Source organism: Eschrichtius robustus, chromosome 8, assembly GCF_028021215.1.
Source record: "Eschrichtius robustus isolate mEscRob2 chromosome 8, mEscRob2.pri, whole genome shotgun sequence".
In the NCBI taxonomy this organism is placed as follows: Eukaryota; Metazoa; Chordata; class Mammalia; order Artiodactyla; family Eschrichtiidae; genus Eschrichtius; species Eschrichtius robustus.
The window spans coordinates 51,002,354-51,026,773 of NC_090831.1; the positions used below are offsets into that span (position 1 = coordinate 51,002,354).

General features: G+C 36.0%; 1 protein-coding gene and 1 non-coding gene across 3 annotated transcripts in view; one reads left to right on the top strand and one right to left on the bottom strand.

The window, feature by feature from the left end:
- SEMA3D (semaphorin 3D) overlaps window positions 1-24,420 on the bottom strand; it is a 207,799-nt gene that overhangs the window by 82,613 nt on the left and 100,766 nt on the right. For both annotated transcript variants that reach the window (XM_068550466.1, XM_068550465.1), the window contains one exon: window positions 4,792-4,854. In XM_068550466.1, the coding sequence (XP_068406567.1) occupies window positions 4,792-4,854 (63 nt within the window). The remainder of the gene's footprint in view (window positions 1-4,791; window positions 4,855-24,420) is intronic.
- LOC137768977 (U6 spliceosomal RNA) lies at window positions 10,232-10,338 on the top strand. Its single transcript, XR_011074896.1, has one exon. It is a non-coding gene; the product is annotated as a U6 spliceosomal RNA (small nuclear RNA).

The window sequence follows — 24,420 nt, forward strand, 5'->3', positions numbered from 1 at the left end:
GAATTTTTGTTTCCCCCTAATACCTAGAAAAATATTAGCAAAACAGAACTACTTGTAATTCTCTAACCTTACATACAGTCCAGTTAAATCCAATACAGCTTTATATGTATTTCTGACTTATAACTGACTTATAATCACTAATTTTAATTTATTTAGGTTATATATGAAAAGACACTTATGGTTAACAATGTGGTCTGTTTTTGTGTTTAGCATATTTTGCAGAATATTGTGATCCTCAAATATTTTGTGATCATTCGCCACATGCCTATCATTGTGCTACATCTTACGTTTGTCTAGCAGACTTCTGATAGAGTTCAGTCTGCAAAGATATCTGTTTAGGTCTTACAATGTTGAAAATATTTTAATAAGTTGTCAATGCTTCAAAATAAGTATAGAAAATCCAAATATCCCATTCCTCTCTTAAAAATGAAACATCTAACAGGGGAGGATTTCTACAGAGCAAAACCAGTTGTGGTAGAAGGGCAAAGAAAAACATTTTAAAGGAAAAAAATTGAGAGATATGCCTATAAAAATCTATATATCAAGTAGGATAACTAGGAAAGAATATTTTTTACGTGAGTGGATCAGAAAGTAATAATATACGAATATAAATCCTAATTTTACAACTATATAAAATATTTAGCATTTATAGTAATGAAAGAATGTCAAGCTAAAACAACAAAAATAATTTTCTTTTTGTTGGCAAAAATTAAATTTATTTATTTCATTCATTAATGTATTAGTATTAAACACTAACTATATGTTGTATCCAACATTAGCAAGGGTATGGAGAAATATAGCCTCTTAAGAGCATGCGCTGCTGGATAAAGCATAAGAAGCATAAACTTTCTGGAGGGCCATTTTACAATGTATATAAAAGATGTTATATCCTTTGACCAGTAATTGTACTCAATAACCTAAGATGTTCACAATATTTATATATAAGGCTTTTCATGTGCAGCATCATTCACAATAGTAAAAACTGGATATCTACCAAAACTCTAACAATAGGGGATTGATGAAATAATATATAAAGGAATGCAGTGCAGCTATTAAAAGTAGTGTTATAAAAAAGGAATTTAATGACATGGGAAAATGCTCATGGCAGTCTGCGAAGTGAAAAAAAAAAATGTTTTAAGGGACTATGTATACAATGATTTCATTCTGAAAAATAGTAAATAGATAAGATAGAAGAATAAACATCAAAATGTCACCAGCTATCTCTGGGTAATGTTCATGGGGGAAGAACTATTTACAGATGAATTCTATATAATTTGCAAACTTTCTACAATGAACACTTTGTTTTACTTTAGATGTTCTTAAAAAAAAAAAAAAAGAATTTAATCAGAAAACTTTAGAGATGGAAGACCCTTTAACCCTATGTAATGTCTCCATTGACAAGGTTGTGCGCCCCTACAGTTAAGCCTGCCCACACCCCATGCATTCTTTTGCCTGGACTGAGCAGTTTACCGCACTCTTTTATAGCAGGACCAGACATTTCTTTAGTGACTTTCTTTTGAATAATATTCGAAGCAGACACAAAATGCAACCAAATAGCTTCCTGTCACCTCTTCCCTTCCTTGGATTAAACTGGGGACTGTGCTCAAGAAAGTGGAATAGCTCTCTTTTGTTTCCTCTCCTTCTACTCCCTCCCCACGCCAATTAGCTTACTTTCATTATGGTAAATAATTCACTATTTTTCAGTTATATAGTACCTTTGTGTAAAGGGACACTCTTTCCAAACACTTGTTAATTCTAAACACACTCTTGGGAAGTAGGTAAAAATTACCGGAGAGAAGGGAGGAGAGAGGGTAATGCCAAAGGCAATAAAAGATGTTAATAAAACCACACACTTGCCTCAGTTTTCTGTTGGCCAAAATCTATGTAATGCTGTAAAATGAGGATCTGCATTATGGTTATCGTGAAGAGAGAAATGATTTGAGGGATACAGTTTGCAGACCTTACACATAGAACTCAGACCTTGATGTGTAGATTATAGTGTATTATAAGAGTATAGATCGTGGGGCAAGCCTTCTGGATTCAATTCCTGGCTTCAGTATTTACTAGGTATGTAATATTGGGCAAGTCATTTAATCGTTCTGGTCTCAGTCTTCTCATCTGGAAAATGAGGAATAAAAATAAAATCTAACATACCGTATTGTTGTAAGGATTAAACGAGATTATAGGTATAAAGCTTTGAAAGCAGTTCCTGGAACATGGTAAGTGCTATAAAAATGTTAGCTATTCTTAGTAACTCTAAAATACAGTATTATTTTAAAGGGGCAAATTGAAAAGAAGGAAACAAAGACTTGCATTATACCTACATAATTCAACAGCAAACTTTACAGACTTCAGTAAAAAGAGAGAAACTTCCTAAATCTCTAATCCTAGGTTAACAGTGTACTTAAAGTACACAGTGTACTTTAAAGTGTACTTAAAGTTAGAGGTGACTACAAGCTCTCAAATACAATTGAATTGGAAGAATAGGTTCCATATACTGGGTCTTATGTACTCTCTAGGATACCACCTTCAAGAAAGTTTATCACCCTTTGTTTTAGCTTGATAAGAGGGGCAACTGAGTTACTCTATAACTGGAATTAGTGAACATACTGCAATGAGAACACTTTCACAATGAAAACTTCACTGATTGACCTTGAGTGCTTATCCCTCACCTATTCCATGGGAAAACTGACACTACTCTATTAGAGTAAATTTAAAACACCCTTTTCCTACTTGCCTCCTTATCATACACTCAATACCGATGAAACACAAAAGTGTTCACACTGTTTATGACATGCTTCTGTTACGCAACAAAGTAATTTTGAAAAATCACAACCAAAGCATCTTTCTTTCCCATGAGTTCAAAAAAGTACTGTTGCTTTTGCAGACTGGGGCACCTGCTCACAGGGCATCTGACATTGAACAGGGTGGAGAGATTATGGACATGAAAGGAAGAATATATTCTACATTAGTTTATACTCTTTCATTTCTAGCAAAATAAATGTAAAAACTTTTTCCTGTTGCATTTGAAGCACACACTCTCTGATATATTTCTGCTAACATAAATGTACCCCAAAAGTCACATTTAACACTAACTGAATACAGAATGAGGCATAAGCAAAAGTTTCTTTCTTTTACTTTGTTTTGATTATTTTGTTTTGCAGGACCGGCATCGTTCAGTATCCTCGGGGGATTGGTTCCAGGACCTTGACATATATCAAAATCTGAGGATGCTCAAGTCCCTTATATAAAATGGCAAACACACAGCCTCCCATATATACTTTATCTCTAGATTACTTATAATACTTAATACAATGTAAATGCTATGTAAACAATTGTAAATACAATGTAAACACTATGTAAATAGTTGCCAGTAAGCAATAAATTCAAGTTTGCTTTTTGAACTTTCTGGAATTTTTTTTTTTGGAATATTTTTGATGCACGGTTGGTTGAATTTATAGACGTAGAACCTGTGGCCAACTGTACAGTGGCTACATATAAGTAATCATTTGTGTAATATCTGTATCCCTCATTAGATTAAAAGATCCATGAGAGCTTTCATACACTATTAATGCACATATTTAGGCTCTTAATCAATATTTGTTGGATAAATGAATGAACAAATGAGTGAATAAAGTCTTCTAAGCTTCCCCTTAAATTCATTAGGCAACATACGTCGTGTTGCTTTACCTTTATCACAATAATAAAGTGAGAATTGTTAAATCTAATTATGCTTTCATATAACACATACTATTTGCTGTTATTAAATATGAGGGCACTGCTCAGTTTAATACTCCTGGGTTATAGTGGTTAGAGGAAGCATTCCAGGATACTGCAAAGGAAGCCTCATGATGTCCATGCTTTTGCCCAAAGTTAGAACTTTTTCATCTTGAGTTACATTCAGGAAGTGATTTCTTTTGCCAAAGAAGAGCAATTCTCCCTATCATTACAGGGCAAGAAGTCAGGGCAGAACACAGAGCATCTGGCCTGAATCAGAACATTCAGATGAGAAGAGGCAGTTAGAGCCACAGCATTGCTGGAGATAAAAAAGGCAACACAATTTGGGGAAGCATGTAAGACAGCTTGGACAGTACAAAAGCAATCCAGACAAGACACCCCAAAGATGATGAGGGCAGTTATACCTGTCAAAGGGGTTTCTCTGGTCCTTAAGGGAGCTTAAACTAGAAGTTTATACTAGGACCCCACTATTTATCCTTTATAAGTTATTTCCTATAGTTACACTTACATAAATTTTGGAGTAAATTATTTCTAGTTCTTATTCCAGAATGTTGTATTATTCATTTTCAACCAATCCTTCTTAATAGCTCTATAATGTCTATTTTGCAAGAATTCTTGTAGATGTTGTAAGTTTAATTTCACCCCAAATTAAATAAAATGTCAAGTGTGTGTTTGTAATGCTAAAACCACTGATGATTTTGTGTACATTCACAAAATACATGCATTAGATGAAAAACACACAACCCCAGAAATACAGTATTTTCTGATGGTTTATTTTTAAATATTTTAAATGTATTACTGAGATTTTTTTGTGAAGAAAATACAGTCAGAATTAACACTTTAGAAAGGGTAGTATTTCTAAATTTCTGAGAATAATGTCAATCCTTTTGGCAAGGTAGAAACATTTTATACCATATTAATCTTTACACAGAATATTAGTGTAGTCTTAAAAATAATATACTAATGCCATTAATTCAATAAAACCCAATATAAATATTTGCTATCATATCAGCACCAGTTTAACAAAGATGTTTTTTAAAGGCTCATACTTACATTGGCATCTTTCCCAGCTAATTTACACAATTCCACCCGTTCCTTTGCAGCAGGCCAATAAATCTGTAAAACATTTCAAGGTGTGTTAGAATCTGAATATCTAAAACACCACATAATTCTAATTAGGAAAGTGAGTGTGTGAAATTAAAGAGTGGCTATCAAGACAAAAGCATGCTGTTAGATAGGATGTAGGAATTTTGAGATTTAAATATTTTCCAAAGCCACCCTAAAAAGATTATAAGAAAACACTGGGCAGAATCATCCACTTGTTAATCTTCTAATTTCTTTTTAAATGTATTTAATAATAGATAAATCATGTTGAGTAGGCCATAACTTCTTATTGTGATGTCAACGGAATTTCAGGTTAGCATTTGCTTAGGTAAGAGATTCTTTTTACCCTGTTTTTCTGTGTTTTCTCGGAGTGGTAGTGCATTATAAACACGTGCAATGAGGTGTGAGAAACAGCTCTTTGTCACAAGCATAAGTTATCACTTCAAGTCAAAGACCAGTGTGGACTTGTTGACAATATTTAACACAGATAGAGCTGAGATGCACCTGTCATTTAGTTAAACGTTAAGTAAGACAATAAGCATTATCTTATTTCAATCTCACAATGACCCTATGAGATAGCTGTACTTACTCTCCCCATTTTCAGGTCAGAAAATTTCTTCATACAGTCATTAAACAAATCAAGGGCCATGAAGCTGGTTTGCAACAGAGCCAAAATATGACCCAAAGTCTGCCCCTTGAACTGGGGGGTCTCAACCACTACATAATAAATATCATTTGGGCAAATGCATAAGGAAGGACAAAGGCAGAAGGCTCCTTGATTGGTCACTTTTAATCATGCTTTATCAGTCTTGAACTTATCACAAATAGTTTGTTTTGTTTTTTAACAAACTTTAGAAATTCTTCCAGGAAGTTTTTCAAAATAAGGCCCCAAACAGTTGCATTACTCCATTAGCTTACAGAAAGAAATGCTCTTTGTTAAGCTATAGACAAGAAGAAACAAGAAAGTCAAGCTCTGAGTAGCTTATATGTTCCAAGAGTTCCTGACAAACCTTTATTATGTTTCTCACCAATGTTAGCAGAAAATATTTTAATAGGTGGGGAAAAAGGAAAATATCCTGAGGGAATACACTGAAAGAGACTTGTTAAACCTGGAATGAACAAATGATTTAGAAGTCACTAATGTTTATATGATATTATCCTCATAGTGAAATTTTAGGGTTTTATGCCTCTGAATAAAGAAGAACATAGACTAGCACTTACAGTCTCTGAACAGACAAATACGATTAAATTACTGAGATTTTTAAATGAAGTAAGGTTGTTCATTTAGAGCACATTTTAACAACTACAAATTACAATCAAAGGGTGTACATAGATAGGGTCGTTGAGCGCCAACAGCAGGCTCAGGTGACCAGCTAACCTGGATGTGGTTCACAATGAAGACCCAAAAATGCTATTTATTCAGAATGGTTTAAATCACTGCAATTATACTTTCACATAATTTTGAAAAGTAGCCAGCAATAAAACATGAATGGGCTACAGCAATGAAGAGCAATATGAATGGACCTTAGCAATTCATCATTAGGTGAAAAAAGTATATTCCCCAAAATGACAGACAGCATGATCTCCGTAGAACAATGTTTAAAACAACTAAGATAAAAGGCACTTTTTAGGTATATCTGTAGATACAATAAATATGTAAAAAGAAAAGCAACAGAGTGATGAATACAGGACTCAGAAAGATGGTTACCCAAGACTGATAAGAAGATTATACTGGCGGTAATAAACAGGTTATTTAACAGATTTTAGCTTTTGTTCTGGATGGTGCATTTTCAAGTGTTTACTACATAATTAAGAACAACTAAGTAATGTAAGTTAGTAAATAAATCAAAATGGGCCATGCATAGGCCAACTGACATTAGTCAGTCATCAACCTGGAATCATGAAGTCCTAAATAAATGAATATATGAATAGCAAAAATAAAACACTGTAGCTGTCAGGAAATTTGACAGTTTCTTCACATTGTTTTTTATTGTTTGTTTTTGTTTTTAATCACTGGTAGCAAAAGTACTGAATTGAGTGTTCTTTTTTGCCCCTTTAAAAATAACAACCTGAATTTATGAAAACTTTGCTTCATATTTGAACTTATGAACTCAAGGTATCCTCTCACTTTTTTCTTGCTGATTCTTTTTTTTATTATTTTTAATTGTGATAAAATATCCATAACATAAAATGTACCATCTTAGCCATTACAGTATTATTAAGTATATTCATTTTGTGCAACCAATCTCAAGAATTCTTTCATCTTGCAAAACTGCAACTCTATACTTGCTGATTCTTGAATATTACAGTGATTTTACAAAGGATAACTTTGTATCATTGGAATGAAAATAAATGGTACACAGAAAGCATGTCCATGATGTGTCAACTGGTTTAATCACTAGTTCATTTTATTTGGTCTCTAGTCTAGATTAATATTTCTTTGAATCCTTTCAATATGTCAGATCTTGTTCTTTTCTGTTTTATACGATGGTCAGATTTAGTCACATTTCAGAAATAAATTTAGAATAAATATTTGTAGATTTGTTCAGACCTGAATATTTTATTGGTATTAGTACTATACAAAAAAAGAAAGAAAAGGAAATACAGGACTCTTTCACATGAAGTGTGACTTAAAAAGGAAAAAGAACATCACTGGGTTCTATTCTTTTACCTCTAACCAGTGTATTGGGTGATTGAGTTGAAGTAAATTATGAGACAAATGATGTTTCTAAAATTAATTTTGAATGTATTTATAGGAGCTTCAAAACGGAGGGAGTTATTTAAAGATTGACAAAATGTGGAAGCAACCTTCTTTATCATTTTTGAAACCTAAATGGAAGTTCCAAGGTTAGCACAGAGTAGTTTCTGTTCATTAACCATTTGTTCATTAGACACATAATTATGAAAGGGCTTCTGTATACCTGGCAAGGTGTGGCACTGAGGTGCGAAGACGTGAGTCAGGAAGACAGTTCTGTAAACAGATAGGGTAAGTGCATTTCCATAGGAGATATAAACACTATAAGAAGAGAGCAAAGAGGATGGAGCCACTATGCTCAGGGAGCCCTAAGGAGCACTGAGTGGGAAATGAAGTCCCTACCAGTCCTGACTTCTGAGCCATTGTTTTAAATTACTTGCTTTTAATAGTTTCAACTCTAATGTAACAGTTTAGCTTAGTTTAATAGTTTCAACTCTAGTTTTGTCTTAAAGACTTGATACTAAAATAGTAATTGCAGATTCTTTTTTCTCTTTGCAAAGGGATACAAATTTCTAAAAGATGTTTTAATGGTTTTGTTGTACATTTTCAGTTATTAATTTTAAGTCATACAACTGTAAATTGAATTGTGTCATCCTAGTAAATGAAGCCATAAAACTGAAAGGACAAGCTTCCAACAATTGGGTTTTTGATTAGTGGGTAAATGTTATACAAAGATATTCAAGCACTGAGAATTTGTTGGACTCCAAAAACCAATTTAAATATATCTTCTAATGTCTGTTTACAAAGCAGATTTTTTCCCCCAAAATGTTATCTCACTTTTCATCATTCACCTTCAATCCCATAAAGTCTAAAACCTGTTAAAAACAGAAATTATCCTTGGATCATTATTGTTATAGCATAGGAATCCTAAGATAGTATCACAACAACAATTTTACTTCTTAAGGAAACATTTAAGCCTTAAAAATAAAGTTATTGAGGTCATATACTGGCTTATTTTGACACAGTGCTGTCAAGAATTTAGGAATCACAAATAGAATTATAATAATAACAATGTGGGAGATATCTGATTGTCTTCCAGACTGTAAACATTTACTTAAAAGGAAAAAAAAAAAATCATTGTAGTTGTGCCAATATTTAAAAGCTATCATTTTAATTATGATTTATGGTGAGATTTTCTTTTACTTGCCCATTCTAGTCATTAGAATAAGGGTTTTTTAAAAAAAATATTCCTTTTGATCCCTTTTGGTAAACAATATAAAGAGATAAAATTTCACATAACTCAATCTAAAAATAAAGCAAAACAAAAAAAGACCAAGATTTCCACACACTCTTATACTTACATAGGATTGGCAGAAATATGTTCATCAAGTAACATATTTGTTTTTCAATAATCTTTTGAAGTGACATACATAATGTGACATATATATCTCTATCTCTATCTATCTGTATAAAAGCATTCCACCACTTCCATATATTTCTAGTCAAACCGTGTGTACGTGTGTAGATGGATACAGAGAGGGAAAAGAGTAAGAAACAAAGAGAGATAGACAGATACATAGAGGGAGAGAGAGATGTCAACTCTGATTGGGTATAGAGTACTTCATATATAGTATCAAGTTTCAGCATCATTTACACAAAAGCCCAAGAGGTACTTGAGATCTTGAAATTATTTCAGTAGCCCAGGTAGTACACTTTGAGATTGGCTCACTCTCAGACAGAAATCACACCCCACACTTAAAAATACAAAGTCCACAATATCTATAAAAGGCCCTCTTGATCATTAATTAGGTAATGGGAAAGTTTTGAGGTAGTGATTATTACTACTCTCTTTGCTTGTTGAATTTGTTAAAAGTAAGATGACATACACATTTTCTTGCACTTTGGTGCTTTGAACACACAGCATCATGCCATATTAAAAGTTCCATTAAGCAAGACAAGCAAAACACATACCACTATTTCTAAAAGTTGATGCAGCTGTATTACTCCTTTAGAAAGTTACCCACAGACATTTTTCTTTCACTTATCAAAGAGAGGCATACCAGAATAGAGGTGCTACTTGCATAATTGCCATATTTTAATTGTCCTGAAATATTCCCACAGAATGCTAGTTCTTAACATTGTATGATGTACCAGATACAGCTTTTAAGCTATCATTTTGGTGGGAGTAGTCTTCAGGACCTTGGAGCCTAGACATCAAGGATCTCAAATATGTACAAAGCTGCTCTCTCCACCCACATGTAGCACAGACATCAGAAATCAAAAAGATCCTTTCTGTGGATCCTGATAAGCCCAAGAATTTCTCTCAACATAGTTATCTACTGTGTAACCACTAATTGATCCACTACAAAATAATTAGGGGCTGCAAATTGGTTTTAATTTGAGTGCTAATCTTAGAGATCAAGTTGGTAACAGAAAACTACATGGGAAAGAAGAGAAGTAAATAAGTTTACAAAATGTCTCCACTTGAAGATGATAATTTATGGGTTAAAGTTTTAAAACAAGTATGTCTGATAAGTCAGTTTCCATATTCAGTAATTTACTGACCTAACCACGTTACTATGTTTATGTTGTTTTCACAGTATTTCATAATTGAAATTGATCATTTCCAAAAAATTAATTTTTGCCTGTTACACTTGGAAGGATCAAATACTAACCTCTAATAATATATATGTAGTGCTCACTTTGGCAGCACCTATACTAAAATTGGAATGACATAGAGAAGATTAGCCTGGCCCCTGCACAAGGATGACATGCAAATTCATGAAGGGTTACATATTTTAAAAAAAAGAATGAGTAAAAATATGTACATATCTGTTTCCTTCAGTTATAGAATGTAGATTACTAGTATGAAAAGAGATCATTCTGATGAAATAAACATTGTCTTCACTGTCACTTTGCATATGCTTATATGCTATAAAGTTAAATTTTAAGCACATTTTTCAAAAGAGATTTAATATTAATTTCCTTATGAAACGATAGCAGGAGCTGTATGCATTTAAAAATACAACCTATGATCTAGTTATCTTATGTCGATTTTATTTGCTTATCTCTATTTTGCTTATCCAAAATCCAAAATGGTTTGTTTTTTGAAGCCTATTTACTTCACTTTGAAGACAAATAGGCAGGAGGAGCTCACAGTAAAATGCTGCAATGTCTCTAACAATTACTGTTTCATTTATAAGTTATATAATTCATTAACAGTTATCATTTCATAACGTGAAATGTAAGGCACTTTATTTTTAATTATTTAATCTTAGGCAAGTTACAGAAACATTCAAATAATGATAAGGCCTTATAACAACATCCTAAGGAAATTCTAATTATATCTGCTCTTTGTTTCATCTTTGGAAAAGCAATTTAATTGACTCAAGTTAGCAAGTGCAAGGTCAGTCAAATGCCCTTTGGCCTAATTCAGAGATGCCAAGACAACTGAATGGAATACACAAGAGGAAGTTACAACTTGTTCATAAAACCTAAGTAAAGACAAAAAACTCACAGCCTTAAAAATGCAAGTGGCTATCTCTGTCAACAAACAGGATTCAAGTTTTTGACTGGTTGTAAAAAGGTTGGGAAAATGCTGCTCTAAATGCCATATGATACAAGGATTTGAACAACAAAGGGAAGAGTGACTACTCCAGAGTGTCAGTTCCAAGGACAGAGAGAGGTAGGAGATCTGAGCTCAAAGACCGAAGTACTGGGAAAAAAGGACAGGAGAGCCAGCGGTAAAGCGCGTAAAACCGAAAGCGGCTGGGGTAGAGAGTGTTACAGAAGGGAAGTTTCAATTCTCAAGGTTTGCATCTAATCGCCCACATAGCTTCGTTCATGAAGTCTTGGATGAGAACTGTCTCTCCCTTTCCTGTTTTAGGACTCAGCCCAAAGCCTCTTTGACATTTAGCTTTCTTCCGTCAACCAGCTCCGAATTCCAATACACTCGCGTCTACCACATCCATCTGCCCCCTTCTTTTTGCAAGTAGATTTAGTTTGGGACCTTTTCCTGGCATAAAGAGCAATGAACTGCAGTGGGATTGGAAGACGTGGGTTGAAGTCTCTACTGCACCACTTGTTAGCAGCGAATGCTGCACTGCCAAATATCATCTTAGCATTATCCGCAGAATGAGCTTGTTCTACCTGGAATGGCAGGAGCTCAATAAATATACTGCATGAAAATGAGATAAATGCTACTGTATCATACAAATTAAAAGGAAATTTAAGAAATCCACAAATGGGTTGGTGATTTGGAACTGGTGGTGCAATTACACTTGTGGATAGATTTCAAAATTTTGTGAGGAATACAAGTCACAGTCTCCCCTCTCTTCTTACAGGAAGTATATGACTCATTAAAGTTGAGTGGCCACTGATACTAACTGACAAGGGACATTGTGTTTTCTTCCTACCCTCTTTAGCACCTGGCACAGCCCACATACATAAAAAGTACTCGGAAATTATTGAAAAGTGATCTGCAAAGTTTCCTTTAAAACTGGAGACAGAGAGAGTCCTTGTCGAGTTCCGGCAGAAGTCTGAGCAGACTGACAACATCCTGACAGCCCATTACAGTGACCAGATGGGACCTGCACATCAGCACCCGGGCGGGGGAGCCCGCCCATCCATGAACGAGGCAATTGTTTCACCTCTGTGATTACCAGACAGCATGTGCTCCGCAGGCAATAGGAGCAGATTAATCACCGTGAAACTAAGCAGGGTGCCTTATACCAAAACTTAATTTACTGGGGAGTCCACAGGGTTTCCAAGGGTTTATATTTTCTTTATTTCAAGTATTAACTAAGAATAAAGAGTGGCAATTTTCTTTTATCAATAACTTGATTTCAAATGAGAAGTTATTTATTTTCAGTCTTTTCGCCTAAATAATAGACTTCCAGGGTCACACGTTAGATGAGAACGTCTTATGCAGCCATGAAATGAGTTAATGAACTAGAGTCAGAAGGTCATTCTGATTTATAAAAGCATTTCTGCTTATACTCAATATAAAGCAAGCAAGTACAGGATCCCTGTGTATGAAAACCCTCTTGTTTTAGACTTCCTTAAGGAAAGGGAAATAACAAAGTCCTTTTCATGCTACACAAAAAAAGGGTGTTTAAATATGCCACTGAAAATTATTATAGTTAAAATTATAAACTCATTTCGATTAGTGATTTTTCTAATAACAATGATTAAAATAGGAGAATATTTTGATGAATTTCAAGTAAACTGACTAATTTTTATAATTACGTACCTCATTTTCATGTTAAATAAGGAGAAAAATAATACGAAATTACATTACAATTGCTGGGAAGAAGAAAAAAAAACATTAATAGAGTCATTCCATGTTTATAAATGTGACAATGTGCTCAAAAAGAAAGTTAATCTTCTTAAGAGTGTCTGAGTTCTAGCTTTTAAGTGTTTTAAGTTTACCAATGTTTCCTTTTAAATAGTTCTGATTGTTGTTTGGTTAATAAACAAAATAAAGTTCTTAAATGTGGGGACCTAAATTTTATTAGCAAGGTGAAATGAAATTGTCTCAAGTTATTCCATAAAAATATGGAGTTCTCTTTTAGGTAGGTTATAAATTTATATTGCTTTGATACATTGCTTTCTCATTTTAAAACCCATAGGAAAACTTCCTTGTTTTCTGCCAGAAACATATTTAGTGCTTTTTACCTTAAAAACAAATGTCAATTACATTAAACATAAAAATTTTAAGTATGAAACTGCTTTTGCCTTCAACACTGTAAATTTAGCTAATAGGTTTTTGTTGGGGCCCGGTTAATGATCTTCACCTTTGTTTAGCTAACATGGCAATTCTTTGAACATTTTATGTAAAACATTTAATTTTGACACATATCAGTTTCAAGAGAAAATATTTTTAATTAAAAAGAAAAACGATAATTAAGCATTGTCTCAAAATGAAAGTAAACTATTTGAAGACTAATTGTTAGATTATTTTTAAATGGATCATTGCATGTCTTACACTCTCGTTTATTAGATTCTCGGTTATGGCTTAGCTTTGCTAGAACCCAACAGAAATACTATTGAAAAACATGGGAAACAAGATGTAAAACAGCACATGTTTTGAATAAGGCTATTAATATCCAAAATGCAAATAATACTAATAAGGATACTGACATTCCCCATTTGGTTACTCCTATGATTCTAGAGTGTATACATCAGGAATGATATACAATGAGCTTGCCTGTTATATTTGGAGGTAAAGCAACATTCTTTTGAGAGCTCATTTTATGGCTTAGATATTAGAGCAAGATGTTAAAAAAAGAAATTTTAGCTGAGAAAAAATTTAAAATGAGATGCTAGCTGAGGATGCAAAAATCTTCAAAGTTGGTGGCCAAGAATCATTTAGATGATTTCACCTATGTTCAAGCTATACAATAGTTGGACACTGGAACTTACAAAGTTTTTTCCTTTCCCTTGAAAAGGATATTTTGTCTGAGACAGTTGTGTCATGTGCCTTACAAGCCCCAGGGTAAGAAGCAGGTGCCAGGGAAGGGGCTTTGCTGGGACCTCAAGAAGCACTTACTGTTGAACATGCCATTTGTGGGACATTGTGGACAAATGTCTAAAGTGTGAGAGACTGACAGGTTTCAGTGGACACAGAGGCCAGGCTCAGTGGCTATACTGATATCACCCTGAACTTCTAGAGTGTGTCCAGGAAAATACAGAAGACAGCTTCCTATGGAACAGATGGGAGACATGGTCACGCAAAAATGCGATGGCATGAGGTCACCTGAGGTCCTGTTCAAGAAGGCTGAGTGAAAAGACTTCAGAAGTTAACACCTGGTGGAACTGCAACCTGTCTCAGATAAAGAATGAGGACACACCAGTCAGAGGAGAAATGCAGCCACGCTTATCCAGAAAATTGCAAGGGAAAGAACTCCAGAAAGAGGAAATTCCAGAAACTCACAGAGGGGCCAATGAAAGAAAAGTCACCCTTCTTTAAACGTCGGACAAGACCAGAAAGTTGAGAAGTGAGGTCCCTCTGACAATGGCAAAAGACATTTTCCTGAACCCCTCTCCTCTTCTCTTCTCCTGATACGACACCATAGGGTCAGACTCTGACTGTAACAGCTTAGAGAAGAAGAGGAGTGCAGTCAGGGTCAGGAGAGAAGAAGCCTCTGAACGTCTCCCTACTCAGGAACCCGCCCTCCCTCCCATGGTGTGCCCAAATGGGGACAGGTAGAGCGAGGGAAGGTTCAATTTTAAATGAGGTTGGACACTCTGTTACATTAGACTGGACCTTTTAATTGCTGGAAAACAACTGTCTGTACTCTCTAAGAGTGACCTTGAAAGCCATGGGGTCTGCTGGAGTCATCAAACAGGTCCAGGGAGAAGACCCAGTCCCACAGAGCAGATTGAAAGGGACTGTGGGAGGTAAAATAAAGTTGTTTATTATTATACTCCATGGGTTGACATAACGGTTGCTGCTGGATTAGTAGGTAAAATAAATAACAACTGTAGTCTCAGAATAAGTTTATTTCTCATTGGTCTACTCATCTGCCTCTATAACCCACCTGAAAAACGAGAGAAGACAAAAGAAAGAAAACCAAGAAACAAATGCTTCATTAATAGTTACAAAAGCAGTACTTAGCTTAATACATCATTCCCTTTGTGACCTGTTTGCTTACATCCTGGTTTAGAGACTCACTCCACCTAAGCATGGTTTGAACTGCTTCCAAAATGAGTAACATTTTCAGATGGAAGGATCCCAACAATTCATTAACTCAAGAAGCCAACTAAGTAGCATAACCAGAGAGGACTGGACATTTTTTTTTTTTCACTGTCAATCATGACTCCATTAAAAAAAAGAGAGAGGAGGAGAGAGGGAGAGATTTTCAGCTTGTATATATTACTCCTAAAGTTTACACAGAGAGGGCTCTGGATTTTACATGAATTATTGCTAGGACTACTTAAGGCCAGCTGAGGTGGAGAATGTTCACTTGTAGTCAGTGACAGATGCCATGTAGTTCAGGATAATTTGTTTAGAAACCATAGGTCCTTAAACCATATTGTACAAGTGTCAAACACTTTCATTATTATGATGTCTACACTGAACAGGTTTCTCATGCATCACTTATAAATTAATGATAAATGGATATAAATGTCTACAGTTGACCACATTTTTCAAGAACTATTAAAATTCCTCTGACTCTAGAGATGGGGTAGGTTAAGGGCAGGGAAACCTAGTTTCTTTAACTTGAACTAGGAGAAATTTACACATGGAGGGGAGAAATGACTCTCTTCTACTCTGTTTCTCCAACATGTTTTCCCCCATCCTAGCTGGACAAGGAAATAATAAACCTTATGGTCCAAATCCAAATACAAACTATTTAATTAAATTGTTAACAATAATTTACATTTACTCATCCATTTTGGACTAATTCAAATCCCATGCACAACATGTGATCTTTTTTCCCCCTCCCTGAATTCCTACTATGTGATCTGTCTCATTATTTTGGACATTTAAAAATTTTCTGACTTGTCTTATTTTAACTGTGTTATGTCTTATCTTCCTAAGTAGGGCATGAGCAATGACAAGACCTGAGTTTTATATTCTGTTAGACGTTCTTAGCACCAAGAGTAGATACTCAAATTTTTCTATGAAAAAAATAAACAAACAAAAAACCCTGACTAAAGTAGGACAAAATAAAGAAAATTATTCAAAGTTCAGTTACTAAAAAGTATTCCAAGTTTTACTTCTACAAACACATACAATAAGTTTCAATCCCAGAGACTGACAAAACCAAATCAAAGCAGCATTATTTTAGACATAATTCTGCTAGAAAATACTTTCAACGATGCTTAAGTCATATTTAGTTATTTGATTTTTTAAAAATATGTTCTCTGTACATTAAATATTTAGTGGATAATGCTAAAAACTAGTACTACAGAATAATGATGTAGTCTTTAATTCTCTGAGTTAAGTTGTAATGTATTCCCTCCTGACGATGTCACCCTCAACAACAGTTAACAATACTGAAGGGAGAAAACTGACAGAGTATCAGCAAATGTGAAGAAATCTGCAGCAGATTAGATTTTACAAAGCTTAAATACAAAGATTAAATAAAGAATCATAGAGAAGTTTTATAGAGGCAAATGAACTCTTACATAAGCAAGAGAAGTATTTGTACATGTTAGCAGATTTTTCAATCTTTACAATGCAGTGTGGAGAAAAATTATTTCAAGGATTTTTACTTGCAATGAATACTTTCCAAGATATCTCCTGAAAGAAAAATAAATCCTTCCAGATAATTTCCTTGTAGAACTAGCTAATCTTTATAATTTTCTCTGAAGAGAAAATATACACTCTTCTTTTTGATTGTCTGAGAAAACTTTTATGTTTGCCTCAGGAAATCTACGTTAATTAGAAAAAAAAGTCCCCTAAGCAAATTATTTTTTTCAGAGAACTTGTTTTCTACTCCCTCTCTTTAAGTGTAGTGATCAACGTGATTGATTCCTGAACACTTCTTCCACCTAAAGCAGTTGATTGATATAAGCAAATCACAGCTTCCCCAGCACTCTTTCGAGTAAGTATCAGAATTGGAATTGACATGTTTCTGGCCAATGAGATGCGAGGGAGAGTTCTTTAAAAGGTTTCCTTGCTCCTAAGGATAAGACATAGTGAGTAATGGTCTTTTATTACTTTACATTTCCTTGTCTGGATGTGACCCATGAAACTGTTATAGCCACTTTGCTACCAACCTAAGGATAATGCCAACACCAACAATGGCAGACAGAAGAGACAGAAAGAACTGGATCATTTACAACATTGTTAAGTAGATGATATTACCATTTACATAGCCACTCAAACTCTGTACATTATTCTTATTCTATAATATAACAAATTTCCTTATTTTTTACCAGCCCAAGTAAGATGTCTTTTAAGCTGACAGCACACTAATTGATTAAAGAGTAGTATATTGGTCGCACACTCAAGAGAGGAAAAGATAACAAAATTACCAACTCCAAAAACAAAATCAACATTATTTAGTATCCTTTATGTGTAAGACACTGTACTATGTACTAAAGGAGAATCAGAAGTGCAGAAAAAATAGTTCCCCTATTCAAGGAGTATATAATTAAGAGGGTCATATATTTACACAAATGGATAATAATAGTTCTATCAGATAGGACATCTAACACTGGTATAAATATATAAAATGCTCTAGTAAACACAAAGAAGAGTTATGTCTCCTGAGGATAAGGAAGCCTTGGGGAGCAAGAGGCGGTAAAAGAGCAGTATTAGGTAAGTGCCTTCAAAAACAAAGAGTGAGATGAGCAAGAAAGTGAATGTCCATTTCAAAGAGTTGTAGCAAAAGCACAAAACTTGAAAGTTATTCATTTTGTAACATGGCAGTTAGAGTAAAAGAAAGAGAGAAAGAGGAAAGCAGAAAGTAAAGTACTAGTGAGGGAACGAGGAAGAGTGGATAAAAATGAGACTGGAAACAGAGCAGAAATGGGTGGGAAGGGCCTTAGAAGTCAATAGACTGGAAACAGAGCAGAAATGGGTGGGAAGGGCCTTGAAGTTTATTCAAGTTCCTTGGAAATCAAGAACTCCCAGAAGCATGTAAACAGGGAAGAAAATATGATCAGATTTTTGTTTTTTAAGAGATAATACGATGGTCATGGTGAATGGATGAGATGGGGAGAAAATGGAGATTCTCTTTCACAAGATAAACCCAGATGAATAACGGTATTATCACTTATACTAGAGAAAAATATTGAAGCGCTTGCCACCTTCTCAGCGTGGCCTATCGGCTGAGGCTTTTGTTGGTACTGCGTCACAGCTTGGTTCTCCCCTTGTCTAATGCTACTTCCTTAGTGATGCCCTCACAAGTGTTGATCCCAAGAACACTCCCTTACAAATATCCTATAAGCTAATCTTCATATCATAGTTGGCCTCTGGGGGAACTCAACCTACAACAAAACTGTTGGGAGTGGTTACGTACAGTTCCAGATCTTTGTCCTTGGAATGGGATCACTTATGTCTGGATCTGATTACTCCATTTTGATCTAGTGTTGGGGGAAGGGAATGTTGAATCAATGTGCATTATCTGTCCCAAACCTGTCCCAGAGAGGAATCCACAGGGTACCTGAACTAAAGAGAGGCCTTAGGGAGCAACTCTAGAAAAAGCCTACTTAAATACTGAGGCATCACATCCCTGGTGATGCTTATACTTGCCCTTAGGTCTATTAAGTCCCTGTAGAAATAATTTTTTTTAAAAAGATCAGAATCTTATCTCTCTTACCAAAATGTCAGGGAGTTAAAAAAGAAATTCAGTCTACTTAATTTTTACTTTCTAGATGGAAGAAATGCCCTGAAAGGTCTAATTTTGACTTTCTCCCTCTACAGCCATTTACTCATCAAAGTTTATTGATCATATACCTGCCCCATTCATTGCAGAAGACACAAAATCTAGTCTGAAAAGAGTAAAGATAATAACAAGGATATTATTAAATATTTATTATGAAATTACTTTTGTAAACGATTTTGCTATTACTTCTGGTGATTCCACTCTAAAGGCTTGTAACAATTATGAAATGACAATGGCTATTTTTCAATAGGCACTTCAAATAAACATATATCCTAAATTTTGATACTTCAAATACTCTCTACAGAATTTTTTTTTAATTTCCCAGAGGAAAAAATTCCCAACCAGTCACTCATAACTCAATTATGTGTTGTAGATTGCTTTAACTCTAAAGAATACAACGGACATCCTTCAGCCCCAGAGTCCCAACATGTGTGGTTTCTTCCACAGAGGAGTCTGGATTTTTGCGGAGGGGCACTGAGCCAAGGCAAACCACGTAGGTCTAAACACTGCTAAACTACTACATCTTGACACTTACTTGCTACTGTGGAGTAAGTACCTTTTAGCACTGGTGTGATTTATATCAATTTTAAAGGTGGATACCTACATAAACATAAATTCTTACCTTTACATGCATAATCCCTTTATGAATGGTTCATTTTACAAAGATAAAGAAAAATCAGTTAGGCAGAAAATCTCTAGTACAGACCCTAATTTTATAATGTGTTCAAATGACCATTTATTTCAATAACATCATATGGGAAAGCAATATTTCACAAACATTTATTTTATTAAATATTAGCACATTTCAAGCATGGAATATGGCCAAAGAGAGATTTGCTTAAAATAGCCACAGAAGGAAGTTAGCTATCAGAATTTATTTTAAGCAATGATCTAATACACTCAGTTCAGATAAATGGACTTTTTCTTCCAATCCCTGAAGGCAGAGAACAGCACAAGAACAAATTCCCTTAAAAGTATGAATTGATTTTTGCTATTTTCTAAGACTGAGACATATTTGGAAAAATGCTTTGTTAGCTATGTAGTGTCTTTTAAAGCAAAACTTCAAAGTTGAATAGGATTTTTTTGGCCTCTTTCATAAAAAGAGTCATCCCCTACTAAGTCATCCCCTACTAAGTCATCCCCTACTATTTACTGATGATTAAGATATTAGTTGATACCATCTATAGGCTCTACTAGGAGTATGAGTACTTAAAAAAAAATTCCTAAGGAAAAAATACACCCTTAAGAATAAATGGGGAGGAGCTTCAAGATGGCAGAAGAGTAAGACACGGAGATCACCTTCCTCCCCACAGATACATCAGAAATACATCTACACGTGGAACTGCTCCTATAGAACACCCACTGAACGCCAGCAGAAGACCTCAGACCTCCCAAAAGGCAAGAAACTCCCCACGTACCCGGGTAGGGCAAAAGAAAAAAGAAAAAACAGCGACAAAAGAATAGGGACGGGACCTGCACCTCTGGGACGGAGCTGTGAAGGAGGAAAGGTTTCCACACACTAGGAAGCCCCTTCACTGGGGAGACGGGGGGGTGGCGGGAGGGGAGCTTCGGAGCCACGGAGGAGAGCGCAGCGACAGGGGTGTGGAGGGCAAAGCGGAGAGATTCCCGCACGGAGGATCAGTGCCGACCAGCACTCACCAGCCCGAGAGGCTTGTCTGCTCACCCGACGGGGCGGGCAGGGGCTGGGAGCTGAGGCTTGGGCTTTGGAGGTCGGATCCCAGGGAGAGGACTGGGGTTGGCTGCGTGAACACAGCCTGAAGGGGCTAGTGCGCCATGGCTAGCCAGGAGGGAGTCCAGGAAAAAGTCTGGACCTGCCAAAGAGGCAAGAGACTTTTTCTTGCCTCTTTGTTTCCTGGTGCGCGAGGAGAGGGGATTAAGAGCGCCGCTTAAAGGAGCTCCAGAGACGGGCATGAGCCACGGTTATCAGCGCGGACCCCAGAGATGCGCATGAGACGCTAAGGCTGCTGCTGCAGCCACCAAGAAGCCTGTGTGCAAGCACAGGTCACTATCCACCCCTCCCCTCCTGGGAGCCTGTGCAGCCCGCCACTGCCAGGGTCCCGTGATCCAGGGAAAACTTCCCCGGGAGAACGCACGTTGCGCCTCAGGCTGGTGCAACGTCACGCTGGCCTCTGCCGCCGCAGGCTCGCCCCGCATCCGTACCCCTCCCTCCCCCCGGCCTGAGTGAGCCAGAGCCCCCGAATCAGCTGCTCCTTTAACCCCGTCCTGTCTGAGCGAAGAACAGATGCCCACAGGCAACCTACACGCAGAGGCGGGTCCAAATCCAAAGATGAACCCCAGCAGCTGTGGGAACAAAGAAGAGAAAGAGAAATCTCTCCCAGCAGCCTCAGGAGCAGTGGATTAAATCTCCACAATCAACTTGATGTACCCTGCATCTGTGGAAGAGACGACGAATCATCCCAAATTGAGGAGGTGGACTTTGGGAGCAAAGATATATATATATTTTTTCCCCTTTTTCTCTTTTTGTGTGTATGTGTATGCTTCTGTGTGTGATTTTGTCTGTATAGCTTTGCTTTTACCATTAGTCCTAAGATTCTGTCCATCCATTCCTTTTTTTGTTTTTCGTTTTTTTTTACTTTTTAAAATTTTTTTCTTAATAATTATTTTTTATTTTAATAACTTTATTTTATTTTATCTTCTTTCTTTCTTTCTATTTTTTCTCCCTTTTATTCTGCACCGTGTGGAAGAAAGGCTCTTGGTGCTGCAGACAGGAGTCAGTGCTGTGCCTCTGAGGTGGGAGAGCCAACTTCAGGACACTGGTCCACAAGAGACCTCCCAGCTCCACATAATATCAAATGGTGAAAATCTCCCAGAGATCTCCATCTCAACACCAAGACCCAGCTTCACTCAATGACCAGCAAGCTACAGTGCTGGACCCCCTATGCCAAACAACTAGCAAGACAGGAACACAACCCCATCCATTAGCACAGAGGCTGCCTAAAATCATAATATGGCCACAGACACCCCAAAACACACCACCAGACGTGGACCTGCCCACCAGAAAGACAATATCCAGCTTCATCCACCAGAACACAGGCACTAGTCCCCTCCGCCAGGAAGCCTACACAACCCACTGAACCAACCATAGCCACTGGGGACAGACACCAAAAACAACGGGAACTATGAACCTGCAGCCTGCGAAAAGGAGACCCCAAACACAGTAAGTTAAGCAAAATGAGAAGACAGAAAAACACACAGCAGATGAAGGAGCAAGGTAAAAACCCACCAGACCTAACAAATGAAGAGGAAATAGGCAGTCTACCTGCAAAAGAATTCAGAATAATGATAGTAAAGATGACCCAAAATCTTGGAAATAGAATAGAGAAAATAAAAGAAACGTTTAACAAGGACCTAGAAGAACTAAAGAGCAAACAAACAATGATGAACAACACAATAAATGAAATTTAAAATTCTCTAGAAGGGATCAATAGCAGAATAACTGAGGCAGAAGAAAGGATAAGTGACCTGGAAGACAAAATAATGGAAATAACTACTGCAGAGTAGAATAAAGAAAAAAGAATGAAAAGAACTGAGAACAGTCTCAGAGACCTCTGGGACAACATTAAACGCACCAACATTCGAATTATAGGGGTCCCAGAAGAAGAAGAGAAAAAGAAAGGGACTGAGAAAATATTTGAAGAGATTAGAGTTGAAAACTTCCCTAATATGGGAAAGGAAATAGTTAATCAAGTCCTGGAAGAACAGAGAGTCCCATACAGGATAAATCCAAGAAGAAACACGCCACGACACATGTTAATCAAACTGTCAAAAACTAAATACAAAGAAAACATATTAAAAGCAGCAAGGGAAAAACAACAAATAACACACAAGGGAATCCGCATAAGGTTAACAGCTGATCTTTCAGCAGAAACTCTGCAAGCCAGAGAGAGTGGCAGGACATATTTAAAGTGATGAAGGAGAAAAACTTACAACCAAGATTACTCTACCCAGCAAGGATCTCATTCAGATTTGATGGAGAAATTAAAACCTTTACAGACAAGCAAAAGCTGAGAGAATTCAGCACCACCAAACCAGCTTTACAACAAATGCTAAAGGAACTTCTCTAGGCTAGAAACACAAGAGAAGGACAAGACCTACAATAACAAACCCGAAACAATTAAGAAAATGGGAATAGGAACATACATATCGATAATTACCTTAAATGTAAATGGATTAAATGCTCCAACCAAAAGACATAGACTGGCTGAATGGATACAAAAACGAGACCCGTATATATGCTGTCTACAAGAGACCCACTTCAGACCTAGGGACACATACAGACTGAAAGTGAGGGGATGGAAAAAGATATTCCATGCAAATGGAAATGAAAAGAAAGCTGGAGTAGCAATTCTCATATCAGACAAAATAGACTTTAAAATAAAGACTATTACAAGAGACACAGAAGGACACTACATAATGATCAAGGGATCAATCCAAGAAGAAGATATAACAATTGTAAATATTTATGCACCCAACACAGGAGAACTTCAATATATAAGGCAAATACTAACAGCCATAAAAGGGGAAATCGACAGTAGCACAATCATAGTAGGGGACTTTAACACCCCACTTTCACCAATGCACAGATCATCCAAAATGAAAATAAATAAGGAAACACAAGTTTTAAATGATACATTAAACAAGATGGACATAATTGATATTTATAGGACATTCCATCCCAAAACAACAGAATACCCATTCTTCTCAAGTGCTCATGGAACATTCTCCAGGATAGATCATATCTTGGGTCACAAATCAAGCCTTGGAAAATTTAAGAAAATTGAAATAGTATCAAGTATCTTTTCTGACCACAACACTATGAGACTAGATATCTATTACAGGAAAAAATCTGTAAGAAATACAAACACATGGAGGCTAAACAATACACTACTTAATAACCAAGAGCTCACTGAAGAAATCAAAGAGGAAATAAAAAAATACCTAGAAACAGATGACAATGAAAACAGGACGACCCAAAACCTATGGGATGCAGCAAAAGCAGTTCTAAGAGGGAATTTTATAGCAATACAATCCTACTTTAAGAAACAAGAAATATCTCAAATAAACAACCTAACCTTACACCTAAAGCAATTAGAGAAAGAAGAACAAAAAAACCCCCAAAGTTAGCAGAAGGAAAGAAATCATAAAGATCAGATCAGAAATAAATGAATAAGAAATGAAGGAAACGATAGCAAAGATCAATCAAACTAAAACCTGGTTCTATGAGAAGATAAACAAAATTGATAAACCATTAGCCAGACTCACCAAGAAAAAAAAAGAAGACTCAAATCAATAGAATTAGAAATGAAAAAGGAGAAGTAACAACTGACAGTGCAGAAATACAAAGGATCATGAGAGATTACTACAAGCAACTCTATGCCAATAAAATGGACAACCTGGAAGAAATGGACAAATTCTTAGAAATGCACAACCTTCCGAGACTGAACCAGAAAGAAATAGAAAATATGAACAGACCAATCACAAGCACTGAAATTGAAACTG